Source organism: Oryctolagus cuniculus, chromosome 21, assembly GCF_051225735.1.
Source record: "Oryctolagus cuniculus isolate XC-2025 breed Fujian yellow rabbit chromosome 21, ASM5122573v1, whole genome shotgun sequence".
Lineage (NCBI taxonomy): Eukaryota > Metazoa > Chordata > Mammalia > Lagomorpha > Leporidae > Oryctolagus > Oryctolagus cuniculus.
Genome location: NC_142887.1, coordinates 27,571,652 through 27,592,928, shown reverse-complemented (window position 1 = coordinate 27,592,928; position 21,277 = coordinate 27,571,652). Strand labels below are relative to the sequence as shown.

Sequence of the window (21,277 nt, the reverse complement as noted above, 5' to 3'; positions counted from 1 at the left end):
TTGGGCCATGTTTCACTGCTTTCCCAGGCACATTAGCAGGTAGCTGGATCAGAAGTGGAGCAGCAGGGACTCAAACTGGCGCCTGTATGGAATACTGGCGAAGCGGGTAAACCAGCTGCCTGCACCAGCTCCCAGCTCTGTTTCTTACTAACAAGTACTTGGGGAAGCAGCTGGTGATGACGATGCTTGAATCTCTGCCACCCACGTAGGAGACCTAGATTAAATCCTGCCCTTTTGGCTTCAGCCTGGCCCAATCCTGGCTGTTACAGGCATTTGGGAGTGAAACATCAAATGGGGCCGGCGCAGTGGCTCACTAGGCTAATCCTCCGCCTTGCGGCGCCAGCACACCGGGTTCTAGTCCCAGTCGGGGCGCTGGATTCTGTCCCGGTTGCCCCTCTTCCAGGCCAGCTCTCTGCTGTGGCCCGGGAGTGCAGTGGAGGATGGCCCAAGTGCTTGGGCCCTGCACCCCATGGGAGACCAGGAGAAGCACCTGGCTCCTGCCATCGGATCGGCGTGGTGCGCCGGCCGCAGCGCGCCGGCTGCGGCGGCCATTGGAGGGTGAACCAACAGCAAAGGGAGACCTTTCTGTCTCTCTCTCTCACTGTCCACTCTGCCTGTCAAAAAAAAAAAAAAAAAAAAAACCCAAAAAACCATCAGATGGAAGATCTCTGTCACCTGTTTCTCTCTCGCTCTCTGACTTCCAAATAAAATGCAAATAAATAAATAAAAACTAAAACAAATAATTTATCTTAAAAATATATAAAGTGTTTGAAACACATACAGGACATAATAGACACTGCTTATTAAAGAAAGGGTCTATTTTAATTTAGTCAGATTGTGGTTAAGCTTCTCTGGAATGCTACTTATCATGTTTCTATGACGTTCATATTTTACAACGCAAGTATGTGTTGCTGGAGAGAGGACATGGATCTCTCTATGCCTATGTTTGTCTTCAATTAATACAGTCAGGGTGGGTGCATGACATTTGGTGGGTGGCTAAAATTTTTAGTTACTTGCCAGGCCATGACAAAGAGCAGACGTTTCTCAAGGATATACTGTGACCCCCCCACACCGGGTTTGGTCATAGATGAACTGGGGCAAGCCTAATTCTCTCCTACACCACAGGTTATATCATTAGAATTCGATTAATGACGTCCACAGAACTGGAAGCACCCTTGCCCTTTGGTGAAGTCTGTCCTCTGTCCCGGAGCTGAAATGCCTTGGGTAAACCTGTCTTCAGTGACCGCTCTCACGTAGGCCTGGCGGGAGCAGCGGGGAATGAGCCGGCTCTGTGGCAGATAGTCAAGTAATTGTGAAACTGTTAATGACTGATAGGAAAAGATGGAGGATGCAATGACGGGGCAGAATGACTCCAGGAGGATCTTTCCCCATCATCAGGAGAGTTTCCACAGAAAACAAATCCATAGCTTGAAAAAAAAATCCTAATGTGGAAAATGAGAAACATGTACTTTATTTTGTCTTGTGGACTAAAGAACTGACCGATTGAGCCAATTTTCTTTTGTAATAATAAAAAATGTTTGTGTTGGTGAGGTATAGACCCAGATCTGAGAGAATTAAGTAAATTTAAACAACACCACCACAAAAGGGGGTCTCCTGCCCAAGGGAGGGGGAGCAAGATAGCACCGAAAACCGTGTAAAACCATCCCTGTTGCTGCTTCCTTCCAAGCAATCAAAAATAGTTTAGAAAAAGGAAACTCCAAGTCTCTTGTTTACCCAGCTGTCTGTACAAAGTGAATTATTCATGATTAAATGTGAATAATAAACCTATGCAAATATTTGTTGTATTTCAAATTGGAAGAGGCTGGGGCCACAGCAGGAAGTGAGGTCACTGTAAAGTGACTGAATGACTTCTCTTCTCTAGTTAGAATCAACTGAATATGATTTGTATATGTCCCACCCCCAAAGAAGCCAGCTTATTTTTCCTTAGGAGGTTTTTATCCTCTTGGAAAAGATCATCAAAAGCTTTCTCTTAGTATCACGACCCTTACATGATTTCCTTAGAAACTCATTGTGAGTTTTTCCTCCTGATTTCAGAGGGTTAAAAACCTTACAGCTTGCATCAGCTCTCTAATGGGAAACCTTAACTGACAAGTTTCCAAGTACTTGCTGCTTACTGTAAATTCTTACCTATAAGCTTCAGTTATAGGTTTTTGATAAAGGGAATATTACAATAATACCGATACTTGGCAGTTTTAAGCTGGTTTAACAGTTTCCACCAGAACTGTTAGAGTAAAGTCTTTTAGCTAGAAATGTGTTACATTTTATTTAGCTTTCCATTCTCAGAAGTACTTACAATCTAAGCAACAGCAAGATACTGAAAAGTATCTTATCATCTCGTAACCTCTACCTTTTCTGTCACTTTACACAGCACATCATCACCGTAATGTCTTGTTGCAAGCAATGTTTCAATGCTGGAATTAGGAGTTTCGTTAACAAAAGCGACATCCCCCTGGGCCTCTCATCCTTAAGGCTCAGTTACTGCTGTCTGAGGCCCAGTTCAGGGAGCTACGGACAAGGTTCGGGTGAACCTTGCTTTTACTTAACGTACCCCAATGTTTAGAGAAAGGTCCAGAGACCCGGTCTGGTCTCCCCTGCTTCCTGGGTATAAAGCTGTCTCTGGAATAACTGAGGAAGGCACTGCCCCCACATCGCGCCCCCCACCCGCACCCCCACCCCACAAAGGTATCCCAGAGCCCAGGCAGAGGGATCCCAGGTACCACTCCGGATGTACAGTAGATGGTCACCATCTTGCTTGTGAAAAACCCTAGCCGGGAGGCAGGTTCACCACCCGCATTTTGCAGCTAAAGAGAGCTAAAGGACCTGTCCGGAAAAAAAGGTGAATCAAGATTAAGATTCAAATCTAGACTTTGACCAACAAATCTCTAACGAATTTTCCACAGCACACGGTGCTGCACCACCTTCCCCAGCGCACCTAGAAACCATGGACTGGTGGTTTGCCAGTTCCTAGCACAATGCTCAGCCCTACACTTAATCTCCTGCTGTTATCTTTTCCTCCTGCTACTGTCATTTCTGGAGATTCACGCAGTGTGAAAAAGGGATCAACCAGAGGAATATGTGATCAGAAAGTCATCTAATCTAATCCTCAGGTTGCAGGCAGCCCTATGCCAAAACCAACCTCGACTTTGAGAAAAAATAATTCTAGCACCTTCTCTTGAATTTGAATGCCACCAAATGCATCTCAAATCCATTTTCTTCTATTCTATGTTGCTGCAGATAACTACTGGCTTATTTTAAAAACATCAAAACACTAAAATTGCACTTCAAAGTTAATTGGCAAAATTAATAAGTAGAAAACATAGGTCTCACATAAAAATATTGAAATATTGAAATATTGGGGGCCGGCGCCGCGGCTCACTAGGCTAATCCTCCGCCTTGCGGCACCGGCACACTGGGTTCTAGTCCCGGTCGGGGCGCCGGATTCTGTCCCGGTTGCCCCTCTTCCAGGCCAGCTCTCTGCTGTGGCCCGGGAGTGCAGTGGAGGATGGCCCAAGTGCTTGGGCCCTGCACCCCATGGGAGACCAGGAGAAGTACCTGGCTCCTGCCATTGGATCAGCGCGGTGCGCCGGCCGCGGCGGCCATTGGAGGGTGAACCAACGGCAAAGGAAGACCTTTCTCTCTGTCTCTCTCTCTCACTGTCCACTCTGCCTGTCAAAAAAAATTAAAAAATAAAAAAAAAGAAATATTGGAAAAATAGGATCTACAATAAAATCCTATCTTAAGTGAAATTTAGTTTCATTATTAACATTTTCACTCTTTTAGGGTCTGCTATCTTAGCAACCTTTTATTTCACTCTATGGGAATTTGTCTCCATTATGATTTAGTTCATGGGGCCGGCACTGTAGTGCAGCAGGTAAAGCCGCCGCCTGCAGTGCGGGCGTCCCATAAGGGCACCAGTTCAAGTCCCAGTTGCTTCACTTCCGATTCAGCTCTCTGCTATGGCCTGAGAAAGCCGTAGAAAGAAGATGGGCCAAGTCTTTGGGCCCCTGCACCTGTGTGGGAGATCCAGAGGAAGCTCCTGGCTCCTGGCTTTAAACTGCTGCAGCTTCAACCGTTGTGGCCAATTGGGGAGTGAACCAGCAGAGAGGAGACCTCTATCTGTCTCAGCCTCTCCTCTCTCTGTGTAACTCTGACTTTCAAATAAATAAATAAATCTTAAAAAAAAGATTTACTTCAATGGTTTCCTGCTCACACTGTTCTAGCTGGGGAGCCATTTATTATGCTGGGATGTTTCTGGATATGCAATGTAATTAATTCCTTTAATAGGTTCCTTTTTAGGGAAGTCCCATTAGTGGACATCACTATGAGCTAACATCTTAGTCCAGGAGAAAAGCTCTTCGGAGGCAACAGTGAAACAGATCAATCTTTGTGGAGAGCTGTGACCAGGGGCCTTAACCACATTCCTTGCAGTTTCAGAATGACATGTGATTCTGGGAGCACAGATAGGCAGATAGTTGTTCTCAGTAATGCCCTGACCACACCAGTTCTTTAACATAGATAGTTGTAAATGTTATAACTTCTCAGAAACCAGCAGCCCGGCAGGTGTGCACAAAGGGCGGGGATGAGGTGCAGTTCTGCTCACTGACTAACAGTTTTGGAGAAAGGCTACAGCTGTTTAAGGCACACTTGAAGGCTGCTGCACAAATTCTTTCTATATTAACCCACTAAGGATTGTTTTCTGTTCTTGATGTTGCTGAATAGGAGTGAAGTCTTTCCACTGGGGTTTCACTATGCTCTTCATGATCTTCACAGGTGGCCCCTGGAAATAGATGGCTTTGGGTTCAACATTCTGGCTCTGCAGTCTACTAGTTGTATGAGCCTGTGCAAGTGCTTTTTTTTTTTTTTTAAGATTTATTTGTTTATTTGAAAGACAGAGTTAGAGTGAGACAGAAAGAGAGGGAGAAATAGATAAATCTTCCATCCACTGGTTCACTCCTTGAATGGACACAATGGCCAGAGCTGAGCCAATCCAAAGCCAGGAGCCAGGAGCTTCTTCTCGGCCTCCCATGTGGGTACAGGGGCCCAAGGACTCGGGCCATCTTCTGCTGCTTTCCCAGGCCCATAAGCAGGGAGCTGGGTCGGAAGTGTAGCAGCCAGGACCCAAACCAGTACCCATATGGTATGCTGGCATTGTAGGCAGTGGCTGAACCTGTTCCACCACAACAGCCAGGCAAGTGTTTTAACTTCTCTGTTAGCCATCTCACCTGAGCTGGTGTGGTGAGGATGAGAAGAGCACGGGTATGGCCGCAGCCAAGCGCCTGGCCTACAGTGAGTGCCTTTGATGCTGAATAGCACCGTGACTCGCCCTGCTGAGTGGAGGTCCCACCACGGCCAGACAGGCTTGGAACACAAAAGCTGAAACACTCTGCCAAAGCAAAGCTGGGTGTGGGGTGCCGCTGTGCAGGGACACAAGGGAGCTCTTGGGGGTGACAAAAATGCTCCACATCTTGATCATAGTGGTGTTTACTCTGGCGTAAGCTACAAAAATTCAATTCTTTTCCTGGTTAACCACCTTAATCTACTAGTGCAGCTCATAATCACTTCACCTCTATATTCATACACCAGTCTCCTGATCGAATCTTCTGTCCCTGAACTCCTTCTCTCATTCTTCCCTCTTAGTGTACCCAGGCTCACACCCACCCCTCCTGGGGCCACTTCAATAATCGTGCCTAGAACAGTGTATGATGCCATTTGTTTAAACAGGAGGGAGAGAAATGAATGTGCGTAAGCAAGTGCAAGAATGTTTGCTTGTTTATGCCTAAAATAGCTCTGGAAAGATATATGAGAAAGTGGTTATGTTAGCTACCTATGGGGAAGGGAGCTAGGAGACAGGGAGGGAGGGGTGTTTTTGTCTTCATACCCTTTTGTTCCTTTTCAATTTTAAATCATGTGAATGTTATTACCTAATCAAAAATAAATACATAAAATGTAGGAAATAATACTTGTGAGAATGCTGCCAAGTTCATCTATTCATTAAACAAATATGTACTGGATATCTAGCACTTGCCAGACACATAGCAGAGCTAGGGTGTCCACAGCCACGACTGTGTCCCACTGCTAGGAGCTTCACAACCAGCAAGCGCACAGGCCCTGCCTGCTTTTGGGCTTTCCGGGCTGCTTCCTGTGATTGAAAGTGAGCCATCTGCAGCTGGCGTCTGGCCCAGCAGCTACGATGCCTGTGCCCCATATCCAAGCACCTGGATTCAACCCCCAGCTCTGCTCCCCATTTCAGCTTCCTGCTAATATGCACCATGGGAGGCAGCACGTGTATTTACGGGTCTGTGCCACCCATGTGTGAGACATGAATTATGTTCCACACTCCTAGCTTTGGCCTTAACATCTCTGTCTCTCTGCCTTTGAAATCAATAATAAAAATTTTTAGAAAAGTACACTGGTTAATCACACTGGTCAAGGCTGGCATATGATTTGGGAAAAAGCAAGGTTAGGATTAATTATGCTACAAAAGATGCCCAACCACATACTTGAGAAGACATAAAAAGCTTAGAAGTGGCAAGGATATCAGACAATATTTCATAACTAGCATTACTGGCCATGAACTCCCTCTGTGCCAGACATTCTTCTAAGCATTTTGCATGTATTACAGTAACTCATTTGGCTCCTGCAATAACTGTGAGACACTATTATTGCCCCATTTTATAGACGAGGAGACTGAAGCAGAGGGAACACATAACTTGCCAGCCACACAACTAGTAAGACAGGAGAACCAGGGCTCCAACTAAGGTGATGTCCAGCTCCAGAACTCTCAGTCTTAAACACTTTAGTGCTTTTTGGAAAAGGGATTATGAAATATTCACTTTCTCCAAAATACCTCTGTGGAAATTCTACCATTAATCAAAATGTCACAGGATTTTTACAGCTAGAAGAGACTTCAGTACTCAGTTGGTTCAATGTTTATCCAAGGGCCATCCTGCACGAGGCCTGAGCATCTCCAGTGCTCCAGTGACGGGGAGCTCGGGGAGGCAGAAGCACTCACCAGCTGGCAGCTCAAACTGCTAACAAAAACCGCAACTTACTGATGGCCCCTCGCGTTCCAGGCGCTCTGCTACTGCATGGAGGAGAAACGCTTTAACGTGTTGCAGCCAAATCTGCCTCCCTGAGACTTCCTCCCGCTGCCTCTGTCCTCTGTTCTTTGGAGCAACACAGAATTAGTGGCTCCCTGCATTTTATGCTAGCCCATCATGCGAGTGAAGACAGCGACAAAGTTCTCCTTAAACGTTCTTTTCCCCTGTTTATTCAACCTGCTCTCATACTGCAGTCCCTAGGTAAGAGTCATTTTCCTCATTGACAGGTTTCTGCTTTAAAATGCAAGTGTGGGAGCCGGTGCATTCTGTGCAGTCTGCTGTTTCCCTGCCACTCAACTGTCTTGAAGGAAAGGGAGTCTGAATTTGGGGAAAGGGGTGGGGAGGGAGCTGAGGACAGAGGCAACTGAGGGTGAAGTTCAAGTACTGGCCCTCGGAATGGACAGGAATTTGATGCAGGAGCTCTGGGGAGGCAAAAAGCAGCTCTACAATACTAAGCTGCTGGAGACCAAGACCATGTTAAAGTCCTGAAACAGCAGTACTGATGAACATCTGCTGAGCACTGCCTATGTGCTGCTGGGCCATTTGCTTCAATCACTTCTGTCAATCCGCACAACTGCGAGGATCTGTCAGTTTTAGGCTAAGTTTATAGCAACTGTAAATATAAATTGAGAGCTAAATTCTTTTATTTTTAAAATGTTTTGAAAGATTTATTTATTTGGGAAGCAGCATTACAGAAAGAGAAGGAGATACAGAGACAGAAAGAGAGGGGCCGGAGCTGTGGCGCAGTGGCCTGAAGCACCGGCATCCCATATGGGCGCCGGTTCAAGACCTGGCTGCTCCACTTCCCATCCAGCTCTCTGCTATGGCCTGGGAAAGCAGTATAAGATGGCCCAAGTCCTTGAGCCCCTGCACCCATGTGGGAGACCCGGAGGAAGCTCCTGGCTCCTGGCTCCTGGCTTCAAATCGGCGCAGCTCTGGCTGTTGCAGCCAACTGGGGAGTGACCCAACGGAAGGAAGACCTCTCTCTCTCTCTCTCTCTCTGACTTTCAAATAAAATAAATACATTTTTAAAAGAGAGAGAAAGAGAGTTCTTTCATCTTTTGGTTCACTTCCCAAAAGGCTACACTGGCCAGGGCTGGGCCAGGCTGAAGTCAGGAACCTGAAACTCCCTCTGGGTGTCCCAGGTGGGTGGCAGGGTCCCAAGCACTTGGGCTAGCTTCCAGTTTTCCCAGGTGCACTAACAGGGAGCTGGATGGGAAGTGCAGTGGTTGGGACATGAACCAGCGCTCACATATGGGATGCTGCTGTTGCAGGCAGCAGCTTAACACGCTGTGCCACAACACTGGCCCCTAAATTCCCCTTTTAAACAAAAGATTCCTTCCAAAACCCAGACTGACTAATTACTCTGTAAAACTAATCTACTTTGAGTCAAAGACTCCTAAAGTTTTTGTAAAGCTCCTTTATATTCAAACACCTGCAGAGAAGGTACGTTCAAGACCTCACAAGGAAGCCCATTTCAAAGCTCTGACAACCTATGGAGTTGAAAAGCTCCTCCTTACATAGCTGAGCCAAATTGACCTCCTGAAGCTTTTACCAATTTGGTCTTAGATCTGCCCTCTGGAGAGACACAACATAAACCTAATCCCCCTACTAGACAGCTAATCTCCATGTGGCTCCCTTCGAAGCAGTTCCGGTGACTCAGGCTCCAGTGCTAGCAAGAACAGAATCAAAGCAACACCTCCCACCCCTTCTCCCTTCAGTGGCAGAGCCCACCAAACATGCTGAGAGGCAGGCCCTGTGCTAGCCCCATTTGAGGCTCCAGGAGACAGACTGCCCTGAACAGTCAGAAACGCGGAAGAGTGTGGCAGGGGCAATGCTGGACCGGCAGGCTTCCTTTCATTTTCCCATTGCCATCGCACATAGCCCATTGCTGGCTGACGTGAATACTGGGTCCAGGGATTCTCCTTGGTCTGGATAGGAGTCCCACGTTCTCAGGTTTTCGTGTGCATTAGAGTCCAGAGAGCTTTCCACAGGGCCCACCCCCTGAGACTTTGATTTAGTAAAAATGAGCCAGGTACAGTAGTCCATACTTTAACAAGTACTCCAGGCTCTGAGGTCCTCACCATCCATTGAGTTGAAGAAACACTGATCTAGGTGAAGAAGCTTTTCCTGATATGAAAAAGGAGAAGAAAAAATACCTTGCATTTTGTTTTTATTTAACCATAATGCACATACACTTAACATTTGACTCACTGGTCTTACTCATTTAAATCATTAAATCCCATGTTGCTAAATAATAACACTTTAAGTCATTTATTCTTCATTGCATACTCATCAGTAAGTCCACCAACATTCGTCCAGAACAAGGAGGGGGCTAAGAGCATCATCTGTGGGTTAGAGACCGGGAAGTGAAGAACTCGTTGGGAATGTTCCACACTGGCCGTGCAAAGGGAGCCAGCCTCCTGCAGTGCAGCTCTGCTGTGTAGCAGGTGCTCTGCCTTGGACTGGACAACAGAACAGGGCCTGGGAAGCTTTCTAAGGAGAGCACATTTTGGTTGCACACTTAGGTGATCAACCTGTGACAGAAGTTAACACATAAATCAAACCTAGATATCACACCCTCTGCAATTCTATGGGAATTTTAATAAAGCTATTAGAGGGATTCCAGGACACAGGTTACAACAAGTTAAAACATTTCACAGTAGTCTAAATACCTGGAGAGTTTAATCATGCAAGGAAAACCCTTCTTTCCTTTGAAAACAGCTCCTCTCTTTTCAAACAGCTGCCGTGGCTACACTTTCAAAGGTTGTTGCAGCTCTAACTCAGGTGTAAAGTGATACCATGCCAAGGCAGCCCTGGTGACCTTGTCTCCTTGTGGCAAAGTGAATGCATGTCATACTCAGTAATTTAACACTTAACAAATTTAAAAAAGAGTTGAGCACCAAACTTAGAAAAAGGTTTTGGTAATAGGAACTTCCTTTCCTGCCAAGACACTTCATGCATGTTTTTGTAAAATAAAATTTTCTTAAAGTAAATGTGACTAACGCATCTAAGTTTCATTTGCTGTGAGGACTGAAGACTTTCACTGGTTCGCTGATCTTCTTCTTCTTCCTGGAGCTCTCGGAACTTTGCTGACTGTACTCAAAATTCACTCTCTGAATCTGTAAGAATTACCAGAGAGAGGCACAATTCAGCAGAGATTTTGACATCTGCACAAGACATATAAAAGACAGGTAGACCAAGCATTAATCCCGCAAGCTGCAGAACGGATCCAAACCTGCTCTCCTGCAGGCTGGGTTGGCCCTGCTGCCAGTATCAGAGTCTGGTACTCCAGGTTTCAGGAGCTGAGGTCCCCTGGAGACAGCTAGTTCCTGGGCCAGGTTCTTTGCTCTCTCCAGTGCGTTCAGTACAGCCAGCTCTTGAGGGAAGGGTCACTGAAGGCAGGGCCGACAGGGAGCAATGAAGGGCAGCAGAGATCTAGGGCGCTGGCTGCTTCAGCGGCAAGTGTAACCTAAGTCCCATGTCAGCTACTGCACACAGACAGCCTTGCCTTTTCCAGCACTTCTCCAGCACTTGCCTTTTCTAGCCTTCAGACTAATGAGTTTAGAAGCCCCATGCCCACAGGGCTGGAGCTGTGGCGTAATGGGAAAGCCACTGGCTATGGCGCCAGCATCCCATATGGGCTCTTGTTTGAGCCCCGCTTGCTCAATTTTTGATCCAGCTCCCTGGACGTGCCTGAGAAAGCAACGGGAGAGGGATGAGTGCTGGTACCCGTCACCCACCTGGGAGACCTGGACAGAGCTCTGCTCCTGGCTTTGACATGGTCCAGCCCTGGCTGTTGTGGCCATTTGGGGAGTGAGCCAGCTGATGGAAGATCTCTTTCTCTCTGTGTGTCTTTTTCTCTCTCACTCTGCCTTTCAAATTAATAAGTCTTTTAAATTTTTCTTTTAAAAAAGCATGTTGTTTTTTTAACTAAAGTAAACTTATCTTTTAGTTTCATTTTCCATGAACATACTGACATACCCTTGTATTTTTCCACTGGGTTTAGTTTAGGTAAATATTTTAGAACTTATTTTCATTTAACTGAGTGAATAATCCATCAAATAATCCCTACTTCCAAGAAACAAAGAGGGCATTTATATATTGTCCAGCTACTAGATGGAAGGAAAGGTTTTCCCTGTCCTCTGTCCTTTCTTTGGAGGGAAAATGGAATAAGGTATGAGAGCACTTCAGAAAGTTCAAGGAAAATAAAATTAAAAGATAAATGTATTTTTTGGTGCAAAAATTTTTGAAATCCATGCATACTTATATTTTAAAGCAAGAGTTTTCAGAATATCTAGTAGCAGTTTCAACACTATTTTTTTATTCTTTTGTTTTAAAATTTTAAAATTTATTTCATTTATTTATTTGAAAGGCAGAGAGAGGGAATGAGAGAGAGAGAGAGATGTAGACAGAGGGCTCCCATTAGCTAGCTTACTTCTCAAATGCCTGCAACAGCCAGGGCTAGCCAGGTCAAAACCAGGAGTCAGGAACTCAATCCAGATCTCCGATATGGGTGGCAGGAACCCAACTACTTGAGCCATCACCTGCTGCCTCCTAGGGTGCACATTTGCAAGAAGCTGGAATTGGGAGTGGAACCCAAGCACTCCAATACAAGATTACCTGTGTCCCACACAGAATCATTTTAAAAAAAGATTTATTTATTCATTTGAGAGGCAGAGTTATAGAAAAGAGAGGGAGGGAGGGGATAGAGGAAGAAGGAGAAGAGAGGGGAGAGAGAGAGAGAGAGTGAGAGAGAGAGATGATCTTCCATTTGTTGGGTCACTCCCCAAATGGCTGCAACGACTGGGGCTTACCAAACCAAAGCCAGGAGTCAGGAACTTCTGGGTCTCCCACACGGGTTCAGGAGCCCAAGTACTTGGGCCATATTCCACTGCTTTCCCAGATGCATGAAAGGGAGCTGGATTGGAAATGGAGCAGCCAGGACTCAAACTGGCACCCATATGGAATGCTGGTATTGCGAGAGGAGGCTTGACCTGTTACGCCACAATGCAGGCCTCCCAAGAAGCATCTTAACCACTGCACTTAAAACCTACCCTTCCTCCTTTTTCTTTTATAGTAGATGCATGTTATTATTATTGATAGATTAATACTTTTAAATAGTGAGAATGTCAATAAAGCATTTAAATGCTACTTAGAAATAAAGATTGGGGCTAAAAATGGCAATTTAAGCATCAATTTAGCCTTCAGTTTTAGAAAGCAGTTAAATTCCTGATCTCAGAAACCACAGATTCCCTTTGGCTTAAACCAGCATATTGACTATATAAAACAGCCAACTCTGAGGAAGTAAATAGAGCTGCTCATCAAATGACTGGTTTGCTTACACATATGAAAGTTTGAAATGGACTGTCCCAAAGCAAACAGCAACATAAAAACCCAAAGCCCAAAACACCTGGGACATCCATTTGTTAAAGGTTGGTTGTAAGAAATAGTACTCGGTAAAACTCAGTTTGTTTAGAAAGATTGTTGGGTCGCACTTTCCACTCAAACCAAACTATTCTCAGTTCTTTCAAGTCTGCACACACTTGAAAGAAGAGGAGCGTATAACTTCTCAAAGGACAACTGGCCTGATGGCTTAACAGTTTTACTCTTGTCCCCTTTTATTGCTCAAGTAAATCAGACTTCTATGACAAGTTGCAGAACTGCAGTTTTATTGTAGTGCAGGAGTCAATACATCTTCAATAATGTATTCCAGGCAATCAGTGAGGTCTGGGAACTTTCAAGGGTTAATAGAAAACAAATGAATTCAAAAGCAAGTATGTTATCAGTCAGGGGACACTTCCTAACACCGATGAATAATCTACATGGCCTATCTAAACTAGCAAATTTATCCACACTAATGAATATTTGAGAAACATTTTTTCAGGTGTATTCCAACCGGCTGGGTTTGCATATGTGACACCAAAGCCAAGCAGCCCAGCAACCAGGCCAGCAATCAGGCATGCTACACTGATTATGTGGATGTTCTGAGCACCATCAGATGATCACCAAATGGTTTCGAATGCATTTCATATTCCATGAACATTTCACAGAGCTGCACACATACACACATACGTACGTTAAAGCTTTCCCTGAATGCAGAGGCTACTGCAATCCGTTTGCCAATAAAGGCTCAAGAGTACAATGTCTACATCTACGTCTGAAGAAAAGCCCTGAAGGATGCTTTCTGCTCTGCCATTCACCTGCTTTGCAGTTTTGGCTTAGTAACTTTTTTGGTTTGAGAACCCAGGGAGCAGGCTCAGTGTTAAGCGGATAAGATAGCCAGCAGATTCGCTAGCAGTATTTTGATAGCCCTGAGAGACAGCCCTTCTTCCAAGACTCTAGTTATCACTTTTTCCTTTATGCATTCCCAAAACAATGCTCGGTACTTGAATGTTCTCCCAGAGTTCTGTCTTTGTTGTCTTTTCTCCTCATTCTCCACACTCCCTCTGAGTGATCTCATTCACTCCCTGGACTCAATTACCATTCACAAGCAAAGACCTTCATATTTATGTGTTCAACCTGGATCCTCCTTCCGATCTCCAGATCCGTGTTATGTATCCAGTTGTCTCCAGTCTCCACATCAGTGCTGGGAAGGGAATGCCAATGCAGCGTGTCCCATGGGAACTCCATCCTGACTTTTTATGCCAGCTCCCAGTCTTTACTGTCTCTCACCCAAGCTGTCCAAGTTAAATCCAAAGTTACCCATGATATTCCACTTATTGTCACCTAATATTCTAATTATTCACTAATTCCTCTTGAGCTTACCTCCTTAATATCTCCCAGATCCATCTATTTTTCTCTATTTTCACTACCTCTATTTTAATGCAGATCAACGTCATTTCTCCCAATTACTGGGCCCCCACCTGCTCCTGCTATTACTGCTTCTCCAATCATTCTCCACTCTGAGTAGTCTTCTGTGCAAATCTGACCACAATATTCTTCTGCTTTGTCATTCATCCATTAATGACTTCCCATTGTCTTCAGGATAAAGCCCACATGCCTTATGGCCCTGGTCCATCTCTGCAGTTTCATCCTACCCCATATTTACTTAATCACTTGTGGTTCTCTAAATGGGCCCTGCTTGTTCCCCACTGGATTTTGCATTTAATTCTCACTCACATGCTCTGCTCCCCACCTCTTCATCTGGCACACCGGTAGCCTGCTGGCCTTCTGCTAGAGCTGTGCTGTTTTTGCCTGTTTTGTAACATTTTCTACACAGTACCATCAGGCCCACTTCCTGATCTAGGTTGTAAACTCCTTGAGGTTAGTGAGAATACTCAGATTTTACTTACTTATTTATTTTAAATGATTTATTTGAAAGGGAGAGTTACAACGATAGAGGGAGAGACAGAGAGAGAGAGAGAGAGAGAGAGAGAGAGAGAGATTTCATCTACGGGTTCATTCCCCAAATACCTACAATGGTTGGCACTGGGCCAGGCTGAAGCCAGGAGCCTGGAACTCCCTCTGGGTCCCTCACATAGAAGGCAGGGTCCCAAGCACTTGGGCCATCTTCCCAGGTACACTAGCAGGGAACTGGATCAGAGTGGTGCAGCTAGGACTTGAACCAATGCCCATGTGGGATGCCATCGCTGCAGGCGGTGGCTTAACCCACTGCTCCATGCCAGCCCATATACTCAGATTTTAATAGTCTTTATATTCTCAGCTCCTGGCATATAGTAGATCCTCTTTAAGTACTGCTGAATGAATGAATGAATGAATGAAACTGATTTTGAGTCAGGCACTGTGTTAGGCATTAGTATCATATCTCCAGTGCTATAACACTGAGTGAGACATGGTTGATTTTCCAAGACTGAATTTTGTAAAGGACAGGATACACACACACACACACACGCACACATTATATAAAGACAGGCATTATATATGTACATAATATACAACATAATACAATATAATGCCATAATACACATTCATACATTCAGCAATGGATTAGGTGCCAGCTATGTGCACAGCCCTGTTCTAAGTGCTTGGGATATATCAGTGAGCAAAAGAGATAAAAATCCCTGCCCTATGGATTTACAATCTGGCCATGTTACTTTTCGGTTTAATAATTTCCAGTGACAATATTGCTTTTAGGACAGAGTCCAAATTCCCTGCCTTGGCCTTTCATATCCCAGAAATGGCTCTTTATTTTCAGGGAAAGGAAAGATGTCACAGACTGGCTGTGAGACCTTGATGAAAACTGCACACCCTCCGCAGAGGAATGTTCACCTTCTGCTCTCAGTCCTCTCCCATGGCAACTCACTGGAGGGAGCTGCTACGCCCTGGAGGGCCTCCTACGGGGAGGCCCAGCCTCGCAGCTTGCACTGTGCCTCTCACTCTGCTCTCGAGGCCCGGATGGCCCAGCCTCACGCCTTGCTTCTTCCCGATTCTGGACCTTTGTACGTAATGTTCCTTCTGCCTAAAATGCCCTTTTCCTGCCCTCAGTTCTCTTGGCTAGTTAATTTCACCTCATTCTTCAGATCAGATGAAAGCGTATTTCCTCAAAGAAGCTTTCCCTACTTTCATCCCAATAAAGTTAGGTCCCTAGTATAAACTCTATCAGAGTTCCAGGAGATCAGGAACGCACCCATCTTGGTCACATTTCTATCACCAAAACCTAGCAAGTGCCTTGCACATAGCAGGGGCTCGTGAAACATCTTTCAGTGAGTGACATTTCAAGAGCACTATGCCTGCAATGTAGAAATATAATGGAGGCAAGCAGATTCAAGGAGAAGAATCTGCTATCATAGTGTTCAGGCAGTAACTTGGGTGGGAGCAGAGATGGAGGGAAGTCAACATTGAGAGACATATTTAGGGGCCGGCGCCATGGTGCAGTAGGTTAATCCTCCACCTGCGGCACCGGCATCATATATGGGTGCCTTTTCTAGTCTCGGCTGCTCCTCTTCCCATCCAGCTCTCTGCTATGGCCTGGGAAAGCAGTAGAAGATGGCCCAAGTCCTTGGGCCCCTGCACCCGCATGGGAGACCAGGAAGAGGCACCTGGCTCCTGGCTTCAGATCGGTGTAGCTCCGGCTGTTGTGGCCATTTGGAGAGTGAACCAATGGAAGGGAGACCTTTGTCTCTGTCTCTCCCTCTCACTGTCTGTAACTCTACCTCTCAAATAAATAAAATAAAATCTTTTTTTAAAAAAGGAGAAATATTTAGAAAGTGGTTAGAAGGATGGCCCATTGTATATGCTGGTAAGGGAGATAACTCTCTTGTTTCTAGTTTGGCTAACTACATAGAATGAGGTGCTGTATTCTCAGGTAGAAAACAATGGGAGTTTGGAGCCTGCTGAGTCTGGCGTTCTTGTAAAACCAAGCACATGTGGACGTGTTGAAGTCTGAAGCTCAGGAGAGCAGTCTGGGTTAGAGATGTAAATGTGAGAGTCATCAGCATATGGAGGATAATTAACGCGATGGGTGTGGAAGTGTTTGCTTACTGAGAGATCAGAGCGTGAGAAGGGAAAGGGGCCAGGCCATAGCCTTAAGGAACTCCAACATTTAGAGATTAGGTGGAGAATGTGTCAACAAAGGAGACTTCGAAGGAGAGGGAGAGAGAAAAAAGACTAGCAGATTGTTCTGTCAAGATCAAGGGCTGGGGTGAAGAAATTCAACAGCGGTGGGCAGTGGCACAAGCGTCTCTGAGAAGCCAAGGAAGATGAGGCCTGAGGTAGGCCCACTTGACTTAGCCAGACGGAGCCCACAGCTGCACTGGACTGGCAAGGGCAGAGGTCACTTAGAAGTCAAACAGTGTGTAACAGACACAAGAGATCAAGACAAGTACAGGGCGTTTCATAGAGTCCAAAGGGAGTGATCCACTTGGCCTGGAGAGTGCGGGCAGACTCCTTAGAAGAGCGACACTGAGCTGGGTCTTGAGCAGTCTGCCAGACTGGATGTGCTGTGGGAGCAGGGGAGGTCATTCCAGGCAGAAGTTCAGCGTATTTAGAGATATTGGATCATGAGGAGACACGGAAGGTGTAAGGGACAGTGAGAAATGTCCCTTTATTAGATTAGCTCTTGGGGTTAGCTGTTGTATATCCAACAGACGCCTGCTAACAACTGGGCATGGGCATTTGGGTGCGTGGTTCAGATGCCAGTGAAGACAGCCTTCTGCCAATGCAAGGCCTCAGAGACAGTGGTGATGGCTCAAGCAGCTGGGCCACTGAGTGGAGTTCCCGGCTCCTGGCTCCAGTCTGGAACATCCCCAGCTGTTGCAGGTATTTGAGTAGTGAACCCGAGGATGAGAGCTCTCTCTATCTGCCTCTTACATTTTAAATGCTTTTTTTTTAAAGACACAAATCCAATCAAGACAGACTTTACATCCTTAGAGAGGGCCTGGCAGGGGAAAACAAACAAGTAACAGATGAAATGACAGAGTCATGGATAGGGTACAGCAAGGGTTCCAAAAAGATCTTATCGGCTCTTCCTGGGGGGGCCTGGCAAGCCTTTAGAGCAATGTCAAGCTTGAAGTAAGCAGTGCATAAGAGCAGACACTCACCAGCGAAATGGCAGTAGAGGTTGCTGAGAAAACGTTCTAGACAGAAGGACCACAGGTACAGGGATATACAGCAGAACACCTCTGGGGAACTAGGGAACAGCTCAGTGGGACTAACAGGAAGGGGTGATGGGCTGGGTCAGACAATGCAATTTTTCTAACCTTTGGATTTACCCTAGAATGGAGTGTCAGTGAAGGATTCCAGGAGCAAATCTGCTTTAGAAAGATCCCGATGGCAGCAGTGTGAAGGGTGATTAGACAGGAGTGAGACGAGAAGTAATGAAGCTATTGCAGATGAGAACAAGAGCAGCAGCAGCAGAAGCGAGGTTAGAGGGAAAGCACTAAGAGAACAGAGAGCCAAGGAGAGAGAAAGTAAAGCCCTGAACCTTCGCCCTACCACGACTTGGTCACTAACTGGAATGGGAACACGGATAGAAAAGAAAGTAAAAAATGACAAAAATCATTCAAGATTCTTGTAATGCCTCTGACCAAGTCAGAAAATAGAGTAAAGAATGGAAACCCTGTGGAGAGGGTGGGTGAAAAAACAATTGGCTCTGCTTCCCAGATTCTGAACTGGAGAGAAGATATCCAAATGCTGATGTTCACTGAAGGGCTGACTAAGTGACTGAGAGCTAAGGAGGGAGGAAACTGCATTAAGAGCACATAGACCAGCGCTGTGGTGCAGTGGGTTAAAGCCCCGGCCTGCAGTGCTGGCATCCCATTTGGGTGCTGGTTCAAGTCCTGGCTGCTCCACTTCCTATCCAGCTCTCTGCTGTGGCCTGGGAAAGCCCAAGTCCTTGGGCCCCTGCACTGGCATGGGAGACCTGGAAGAAGCTCCTGGCTCCTGGCTTTAGTTTGGCTCAATTCCGGACATTGCAGTCATTTGGGGAGTGAACCAGAGGATGGAGGACTTCTCTGTGTGTGTGTGTGTGCGTGTATGTGTGTCTACCTCTCTCTGTAACTCTGTCAAATAAATAAAATAAATCTTTAAAGCAAAAAAAGAGCACATAGAAAAAGAAGTATTCACTTTGGACAAAAGAACTGGTATAAGGAGGGCACTTCATACATTTTTTTGAAAAATGAGATTAAAAGATAAGTTTATTTTGGAGGTGGGCATTTGGCACAGTAATTAGTTAAGTCACTGCTTCATATGCCTGCATCCCATTTTAGAGCACGAGGTTAGTCTCAGCTACTGCACTTCCAATCCAACCTCCTACAGAGCGCCCTGGAAGGCAGCAGATGATGGCTCAAATACTTTGGTCCCTGCCACCCGTGTGGGAGACCCGGATAGAACTCTGGACTCCTGGCTTTGGCCTGGCCTCGCCCTAACTACTGCGGGCATTTGGGAGTAAGACAATGGATGGAAGATTTTTCTCCATCTCTTTCTTTCTATTTCAAATAAAATGGAAAAGAAACAAGATTTTTTAAAATCTAAGTTTATTTTAGTGCAAAAAAATTTGAAATCCATGTAACTTTTTCCATAATCTTTTTGAAGCTCCCCTGAATGCGTGTATTGCACCAAAATAAACATGTTTTAATTCCATTTTCCATTAACTTTTTTAAAAATTAATTAATTTTTTTTTGACAGGCAGAGTAGACAGTGAGAGAGAGAGACAGAGAGAAAGGTCTTCCTTTTTGCTGCTGTTTCACCCTCCAATGGCGCCGCGGCCGGTGTACCACGCTGATCCGATGGCAGGAGCCAGGTGCTTCTCCTGGTCTCCCATGGGGTGCAGGGCCCAAGCACTTGGGCCATCCTCCACTGCACTCCCTGGCCACAGCAGAGAGCTGGCCTGGAAGAGGGGCAACCGGGACAGAATCCGACGCCCCGACCGGGACTAGAACCCGGTGTGCTGGCGCCACAGGTGGAGGATTAGCCTAGCGAGCCGTGGCGCCGGCCTCCATTAACTTTTGAAGTACCTGTACACTTCTGAGGTTTGAAAGGAAAGATAGAAAGTAAATATACAGATGCTCTTTGACTTATGCTGGGGTTATGTCTTGATAAACCCATCATTAAGTTGAAAATATTGGAAAAGGGGTAGGAGGGCAGGTATGGGAGAAGAATCACTGTGTTCCTAGAGATGAAATGCATGAAATCTGTACTCCTTAAATAAAAAGGTTTCTTTGGGGAAAAATATGAAAATATCATGGGCCAGCATTGTGGAGCAGCGGAATATGCCACTGCCTATGATACCACAATCCCATATGAGTCCTGGCTGCTCCACTTCAGATCCAGTTTCCTGCTAACACGCCTGGGAAAGTAGCAGAAGATGACCCAAGTGTATTTGGGTCCTGCCACCCATGTGGGACACTGGGATAGAGTTCCTGGCTCCCAGCTTTGGCCTGCTCCAGTCCTGCCTGTTGAGGAATGAACCAGCAGATGAAGATCTCTCTCTCTCTTTCTCTCTCTCTCTCCTTCTCTTTGTGTGTCTGCCTCTCAAATAAATAACATCAGTCTGTAAAAAATCATATCCAACTAATCTACTAAACAGCACAGCTTGGGAATTCAATCCACTGCAGAGTACTGATTCTCTTCCCTCATGATCACAGGGATGGACTGGGAGTTGCAGCTCCTGGTCCTGCCACTGCCCAGCATGAGAGGGGACAATACTATATAACACTGGCCCAGTAAAAGATCTAAACGCAAAATTTGAATGTATATCACTTTCGCGCATGGTTAAAAACATTGTCCATATCACTTTTACACTATGGTTTAAAAAACCTAAGTCAAACCATTATAAGTTGGAGATTATCTAGGTAAATCTTTAAGGGGACAAAAAGGTAAATAATTCATGCTTGATGTTCTTAATTATTTCTATGAAGCAGAGTTTAGACCATCTGCTAAAAGGAAAGGAACTGGTCTTAGGTGGCACTTAAGACACTTGAATGGTGAAAGTATGGAATGGCCATTTGGACAATGGGAAAGGGAGATGAAGATGGACTTGCGTAAGCAATGTTAGGGGTGAGTTGTGGCACCTGCAAGCTGCCACTTCCAACATCTGAATCCCATATCAGAGGTCCTGGCTATCCACTTTCGATCCGGCTTCCTGCTGATGCATCCTGGGAGCACATAATGGCTCAAATGGCTGGGCCCTTACCACCCACACAGGGGATACAGGTGGAGCTTCAGCTCGGTTCAGCCCTGGCTATTGCAGGCATCTGGAGGCACTGACCCAGAGGGTGGGAAGACCTCTCTGTTTCTGACTCTTTTTCTCTGCCTTTTGAGCAGATGAAGATAAATTTAAAAGTAAACATTAATAAAAAGTAATACTGTTACTCCAGATAGCTTTAAGATATACTACCTTCACACTAAAAGACGTAAGGCTGACTTACTAAAATTTTTGCTCTTATTTTAACAAACATTTGAATGCTTTCAACAGACCATATATAAAGAACATCATATACATCATTTATTCCTCACAATAACTGTGTGAGATTAGGGAAGGGGTTTTAGTCCATTTTATAGATGTGGAAACTGAAGTTCAGAGAAGTGAAATGATTTATCCACTTCACACATTTAATAAGCAGAAGTCTTGAACCTAGGTCTCTTGATTTCAAATTTAGTGCTCCTTATAATTCGCTTTTTAAATTTATTTTTTATTTATTTGAACGAGTTACACAGAGAGGTAGAGCCAGAGAGAGAGGTCTTCCATCCACAGG

The 21,277-nt window shown here is 45.4% G+C and overlaps 1 protein-coding gene across 4 annotated transcripts in view; it reads right to left on the bottom strand.

Annotated features, from left to right (window-relative positions):
- Positions 1–9,279: 9,279 nt before the first annotated feature.
- HORMAD2 (HORMA domain containing 2) overlaps positions 9,280–21,277 on the bottom strand; it is an 85,478-nt gene continuing 73,480 nt past the window's right edge. For all 4 annotated transcript variants that reach the window (XM_002721183.5, XM_008274703.4, XM_089323374.1 and 1 more), the window contains one exon: positions 9,280–10,243. In XM_002721183.5, coding sequence (XP_002721229.1) covers positions 10,139–10,243 — 105 coding nt within the window. In that variant the 3' untranslated portion in view covers positions 9,280–10,138. The remainder of the gene's footprint in view (positions 10,244–21,277) is intronic.